At 48.0% G+C, this 7,051-nt stretch overlaps 1 protein-coding gene across 1 annotated transcript; it reads right to left on the bottom strand.

The window, feature by feature from the left end:
- Nucleotides 1-2,117: 2,117 nt before the first annotated feature.
- On the bottom strand, nucleotides 2,118-2,613 carry LOC149390417 (uncharacterized). Its single transcript, XM_089618773.1, has 2 exons — nucleotides 2,231-2,613; nucleotides 2,118-2,151 (listed from the first exon to the last, which is right to left on the bottom strand). Exons 1-2 carry the CDS (start codon nucleotides 2,573-2,575, stop codon nucleotides 2,131-2,133), a joined length of 366 nt encoding a protein of 121 aa, XP_089474899.1. The 5' UTR covers nucleotides 2,576-2,613; the 3' UTR covers nucleotides 2,118-2,130.
- Between the last annotated feature and the right edge of the window lie 4,438 nt (nucleotides 2,614-7,051).

Genomic DNA, 7,051 nt, shown 5'->3' with positions numbered 1-7,051 from the left:
TTTTGACAAACATTAGTTATTCATTTAAATAATGATTTAATTGTCTACTATTTTACTAAAAGTAAATCAATCTAATCAAACTACTATAAGATAAAATAAATTGTCATTTATTATAAATATTTTATGCTTTATTTAATGTGTATGGAAGTAAATAATCATTTATTACATAATCTGATTAGTTAGTTAGATTTTAATTTATTAAAAAGTGTGACTAAAATTTTAAAGAACTTCTCAAAATTAATTAATTATTTGTAATTTTTAAATTGGGTATTGTGGCTAAATCACCATTTTGGATAAACTATTTAATAAAATAGCTAAGGTTTTGCCCAAACTAGCAGACTAGCTATTTTTTTATATAAAAAAAAATCTCTTAAATACCCATACAAATCGAGCTAAATAAATTATATACTAATTAAATAATTTATGTGCACTTATTTTTTAGATAAATAAAAAATATTACATTTTAAAAATAAAATAGATAAAATAAAAAATTATACAATTTAAGAAGAAAAAAAATAAGGTAAATAAATTATATACCCCGAAAATAATATGTATATGATTAATAACGTACTTTTATATATATAAAAAAGTGATTAATTTACTCCCGATAAGTAAATTTTAACTATTTTTATTAACTTACTTTAAAGTTAAAAGGTTAATTTTTGTTTTAAATTCTTAAACTTATATATCACTTTAGTGAAATTTAAATGTCAAAATTATTTTCACGCAATAGGTATATCTTTTGCCGTTATGATTTACCATATGTATGACATCTCTTCGTCACAGAAGTGTGTAGTAGTTTTTCTTATTGGTCCATCCTTTTGGTAATTATAATTTATAATAATGTTTTTCGGGAATTGTCCCACTAAAAACCCATACGATCATTCTGGTGGATACGTAATGGCAAGAGTTCCCACACTTCATCCCAATTAAAAAGAAAAGTTAATATAAAAATGAATTTCTATTTTTTTTGGTTTGATCGTGTCTGCTAAATGCATTTTGATTGCCTGATGTTTTATACGTATATAATGATGTAATAGAATTGTATCGTCTTCAAAACAATAAGCTCTTAATTTATGCGTGTGTGATATTCGTGTAGGAATGCAATTTTGCTCTTATGAATTGGCTATGAGCTAATGACGGATTGAGGATTTAAATGGGAAATATAATATAAATATAGAGACAACTTTTTATTTTTAATGGAGGGGCAGAGATTGGAGATTTATGCGCTCCCTGCTTTGTAATTATATAATGTATTTTTATGGAGATAGCATCACAAAATACTATATAATTTTAATATATACTTTTTGAAGGTATATAGTTCTATTTTATGTTATTATGTGTAACCATGATTTATACATAATAAACTTGCAAAACTTATGTATCACTAGCTTTTTTTTTTTAGGAAACGTGGTCGGAGCCACGAAATAACATAAAAGCCCTCACGTATGGTGGAGGAAAACCGTGGTTACAAAGATAGGAATTAAACAGAAACCAACGGAAAGAAAACTGATAAAAACACAAACAAACATGGCCCTAGGAGGCCATGCGGGACCTCAACTCGCAATCATCGGCCCTAATGGCCTCTTCCGAACAAGGCGGGACTAAACCCAGCCAGGTCGAGGACGAGTGATGGTTAACCGCGTAGCGCGCTAGATTATGCGCTGCAACATTACAAAGACGAGAAATATGCATAATGCGAAAAACCTCAAGCTCCCTCACTTCTCTGAAGATGCGGTGCAAGATCGTCCCAAGCTCCGTCGCAGGCGTCACGCCCTCATCAATCATCCTCACCACCCCCAAGCAGTCAGACTGGATCTCCGCTCTCCTGCCACCGACGCTGCGAACTAGCTCTATGCCCTGGAGGACAGCATACGCTTCCGCAAGCTGGGGGGAGAACCCCCTAGCCAGGAAAAGCATCTGCGAGGCGATCACCTCTCCGGTGTGGTCTCGAACTATACAACCGACACCGAAGCCTCCACGGTCGCGAGCGAGTGCAGCGTCGACGTTAATCGAGAGGGTCTCGTCCCTAAGGGGCCCATTTGGGGGTCGTAGTCACCCTCATGCTCGTCGTAGTGTCCCCAGCCGTAGCCGCTCTGTACTCCTCGAGGAAGCTCACCGTCCACTGGACTAGCTGAGGCTGGCTCCAAGCTGATCTCCCGGCCAAGACATTGTTCCTGTGGTTCCAAAGTTCCCAACTAATGGTAATGAAAAGCTCATGTAAACGAACCTCAAGGGTCTCCGTCGCTCTGAGGATAGCGTCGAAAACGTCGCCGTCTCTGAAAGGCAGAAGAATGTGGCCGAAGCCCACCTCTTTCCAAACTCTCCTGCTCCACCTGCAACCCCAAAAAGTGTGGAAAACAGTCTCTCTCGCCTCCTGACAGACAGGGCAGCTGTCGTCAGAGGTGATCCTCTTCTTGGCTAAGACTGCTCTGGCCGGGATCTGGCCTAAATAGACTCGCCAACAGAAGAGTTTCACCTTAGGAGGAACTCTCAGCTGCCAGAACTTCGTCCACCACTTCTCCATCACCGTCGGGTCTGAAGAGCTGGCGACCGGAGTACTGGCTCTCTCCATCGCGACACAGAAGCCACTCTTGACGGAGTACTCTCCGTTCTCAGTGAAATGCCAGCGTCGCACGTCAGGAGTGCCTTCACCCCCACACGGAATGCTCAGGATCGCCGCAGCGTCCTCCTCGCCGAACATCGCTGTGATAAGATCAACGTCCCAGCTGCCGTCGGGTCTCATAAGCTCAGCTACCCGCATATCGGGGGGAATCCAGGGGGGTCAATCCAGGTGGCCGGTCTGTCCCTCGGAACCCAACTGTCGCCCATGACCAACACAGACTCCCCGTCCCCGATCCGCCATCTCGAACCGGACTGAATGATTTCACGTCCCCAAAGAAGACTGCGCCATATGGAGGAGCTACACGAGCCAGGGAGAGCCGTCATAATATCACCGTCGGGGAAGTAGCTCTGTCTATAGACTCGTCCTACCAGACTATCCGGTCTCCTGAGAAGCCTCCAGACACTCTTAGCCAAAAGGGCTTGGTTGGACTTCTCCAGATCTCTGAAGCCCATCCCGCCCTCTGACTTGTGTCGTGTGAGGTCCTCCCACTTGCACCAGTGGATCTTCTTCGTTGCCGTTCCACCCCCCCACCAGAATCTGGCGATCGCCGAGTGGATGTCTCTAATCAAACGCAGCGGGATCTTGTGGCACGAGGCCACGTAACTAAGGATCGACTGAAGGACGGATTTAATGAGGACCTCTTTGCCAGCCTGCGAGAGGGAGAGGCCATTCCAAATCTTAATCTTAGCCCAAACGCGGTCTCTCACAAATCCAAAAAGCTCCGCCTTCCTCCGACCAGTGAACGCGGGAAGACCCAGGTATCGCTTATGGTAGTCCGTCTTCCTGACACCTAGGATCTGAGCCAGAACCTCACCCTCCTCATCGCTAACCTCCGTACCGAAACAAACATCGGACTTTTGAAAGTTCACCATCTGGCCCGAGGCCTCACAATAAGTCCGTAAAATGTCAGTAACCCTCTCACACTCGTTAGGTGTCGCTCGGCAAAAAACCAAGCTATCATCCGCAAAGAGAAGGTGTGACACATGAAGATCCCGGAACCGGACTCCTGAAATCGCTCCAGATTCCTCACTCGCTCGAAAGAGGCTCGAGAGACCCTCAGAGCAGAAGAGGAAAAGGAAAGGAGAGAGAGGGTTCCCCTGGCGGAGGCCTCTGAAAGGAGTCACACTGCCTCGGATGGAGCCGTTGATGTTGAAAGCAAATCTGACTGAGGTAACGCATCTCATGATAAGGTGCACCCACCGCGTGTTGTATCCCAGTCTCAACATCATCGACTCCAGGTAGGCCCACTCAACCCTGTCGAAAGCCTTCGCCATGTCAAGCTTGAGAGACGCACACTTTCCATTACCGAAGCGTTTCCGCTTCATCGTGTGGAGAGCCTCGAAACCAACCATGACATTATCGAAGATCAGTCTACCACCAACGAAGGCGCTCTGGGACTCAGAAATAATGTCGTGCATAGTAGTATTAAGACGGTTGACCAAGCACTTGGCCACTATCTTATAGATCACATTGCACAGGCTAATCGGTCTGAAATCGCTGACCCGTCTCGGGTCCTCGACTTTGGGGATAAGGGTGACCATAGTATCATTAATGGTGGCCACCTTGTCCCCGTCGTTAAGAATCCCAAGGCAGGTCTTCAAGACCGATTCGCCTACTACGTCCCAATATCTCTAGTAAAAACTCACGGGAAAGCCGTCACTTCCTGGGGCTTTGATCGCGTCCATCGAGAAAAGCGCCTTTTTCACCTCCCCTGGCTCAAAAGGGTGCTCCAACTCGGCGTTCAAAGCCTCTGAGATCCTAGGCTGTACGCCCGCAGAAACTAACTCGATTCTCTGCGAAGAAGTCCTCGCTGAAGAGAAAATGTCACCAAAGTAACCAGAGACGATCCTCTCTATCTCAGTGTCTCCACTGTGCCAATCCCCGTGATCGTCCTCCAGTCCTCTGATAGCGTTCCTCTTCCTCCTAGCAGAAGCCTTGCGGTGAAAAAGCTTCGTGTTCTTATCCCCGCACCGCATCCAGGACACTCTGCTCCTCTGTCTCCAGTACTGCTCCTCCTTCTGAACTAAGGCGTCAAGCTGTCTCTCCTCCCGTCTGAAGGACTCCATACAGAAATCCAGGCCCGATAGTCCCGCAAGATCAACGATCTTCTTCTGCTTCTCAATCCTGTCTCTGATCTCTCTGTTTCTCTCTCCGCCCCAGCGGGAGAGGCTCTGTCTGCACTGACAGATCGCATCAGTTAAGCTCGGATTCTGATCACCACTCTGGCCCGTCTCCCAAGCCCTACGGATCCGCTCGTCACACTCCAGCTCACCTATCCAAGACTCCTCAAAGAAGAAACGCCTCGGCCTCCTGCTCCGCCGGCGATCTCTGAAACCCGCAGTAAGCAGAAGAAGTGGTCTATGGTCTTAACTCCAGAACCTCAAGTGTCGAACTGTGGCCGAAGGGAAGAGATCGCTCCACTCGTGACTCGCAAGGCATCTATCCAAGCGCTCCTCTATACTACCTCTGCGCCAGGTGAATGGGTCTCCCTCGAAGCCTAAGTCATGGATGTCGCAATCCGAAATCATCTCTCTGAAAGCAGATAACTGGTCGGGGCCTCTGTCTCTACCTCCTCTAATCTCTGAGTTGGAGGCGACTTCGTTCATGTCGCCCCCAACTAACCAAGGACCCGTGAAAGAGCTCCTGAGGCGACGAAGAAGCTCCCAAATATGTCTCCTCTGGGCGCTCACTAGATCTCCGTAGATCCCCACAAATCTCCAACTCTTGCCTAACTCGTTAACCAGATCTCCCTCGATGTGATATCTCGAAAACGTCCCGAGTAGGAATCTCACAGGCTCTTTCCAAAGTAACATCAAGCCTCCACTCCTACCAAGACAGTCCACCGTCATACAACCATCAAAACCCAGCAACACTCTCACCCTTTCAGCCCCCTCACGCCGTAGTCTAGTCTCCGGTAGAAAGATAAAATCGGGACTATGATCACGAACGTGGGCAAGGAGGGCTGACCTCGTCCCGGGGTTGCCTAACCCCTGGACGTTCCAAATAACGCCTATCATCGCGTTCGGCGGCCCTTACTCTCAAGGGGCGCCGCTCTCTCATCAGTAACAACTAAGGTCGAATCTAACGGACTAGAAACTTCCAAAGTACGAGTAACAGGAAATAAGTCTCTCCTCCCTAGGTCATGTGTGGCAGAAAGTAAGTCTCTATGTCCTGTATCAAACTGAAGCACATGAGTATGAGGGGTGATAGATGGACTTACCTGTGTGTCGAGCGTAGATCTCAACACTCTCCCTTGCCCACTCTCACCATCGGACCCGGTCCCCGTTTCAGCTACCATCTCCCGCTGGATCACCGAAGGAGAAGGATTAGGACTCGCCCTGCTGCCGGGGTTGTGATCTTTCGCGCTAGTGTCCCCTCCATCGACTTCAAACATGCGCGCCATCTTTTTCACATTTCCAATTCTCATCCTCTCGCTAAGTTTTCTCTTTGCTGACCCGCCATCACCCTCCTCTGCTGGCAAAAAAGGAGTTCCATCGCTCACCAAGCGGACCTGGGCAGATTTGTGGCTAGAAGCCCATTTTCTTATAACTGTGTAGGTCTTTACTTCCTCAGCGGACCCAGAAACACTTTGGCCCGGTTGGGGAGGAGGCCCAGACCGATCTATAGTCTTCAGGGTGAAAAGCCCATTAATGGGCCCAGTTGCTTCCTTAACCGGGTGAACATCATGGCTTGAGGGTGTGGGTCCCAATTTATTCGGATTCCCAGGCAGAAGGTCTTCAGTATTTTTGGCTAAAAATACTCCACCAACTCTAGCAGAGCAGTGGGTCTTCTTATCAGCACCTTTCCCATTTCTAGAAAAGTCATCCTGCTCCAAAGAGCCGTTACTTTCTTTTTCCCCCAAATCGGCCGAGGATCCCTCGCCACGAGAATAGGGTTTGGTTTGCCTAGCCCAGAATGGCAAAGGGGCTCAGATCCCGGGGGGTGGGTCAAGCTGCTCGGTTGAGATCGACGCGCCTCAGGTCCCGGCCTTGGAACCTTCGTTGGTTCGGAGTCTTCACGGCGATTCTCGGTCGTCGGGGCCTCCTCCCTCGGCGCCTCCTCAGGCGTCCCTCGTGGATCGATCTCGGTCTCCATCGGATACGAAGATGAAGCCCCCTTCTCCGCCTGATGAGCTCCATCTGCTTCTCCCACTCCCGCTCCCGCTCCGGTTCCCTTACCCCGCCTGGGTTCCTCGCGTCGCTCTCCTGGTTTCTCCGGTCTGTTCATGGCTTTTTCCCGACTCGACCCCGCAGATCTGGAGCCTGGGCCAGACCAACCTTCTTCCCGGTTCGGTCCAGCTCCGTTGAATCTCCAGGTGCCGCTAGAGGCTTTGTTAGGGATCTCACCTCTCAGCCCGCCCCCAAACTTGGCTTTCCCGCCGTTGTCCGAGCTCTCCTCGCCATCTTTGCATTCGGACTCGCAATG

This window comes from Urtica dioica, chromosome 7, assembly GCF_054948205.1.
Source record: "Urtica dioica subsp. dioica isolate 48M chromosome 7, U.dioica_male_clone48M_v1_H2, whole genome shotgun sequence".
Classification (NCBI taxonomy): domain Eukaryota; kingdom Viridiplantae; phylum Streptophyta; class Magnoliopsida; order Rosales; family Urticaceae; genus Urtica; species Urtica dioica.
Note: the sequence above shows the minus strand (reverse complement) of the source record. Positions and strands in the feature narration are given on the sequence as shown.

Excerpts from the sequence above, each read along its gene's own strand:
- LOC149390417 (XM_089618773.1), bottom strand. The coding sequence starts at position 2,575 with ATGGAGAGAGCCAGTACTCCGGTCGCCAGCTCTTCAGACCCGACGGTG. Across the intron at positions 2,152-2,230 it reads GAGCGACGGAGACCCTTGAG|CTTGGAGCCAGCCTCAGCTA; the intron begins GTTCGTTTACAT and ends CCGGGAGATCAG.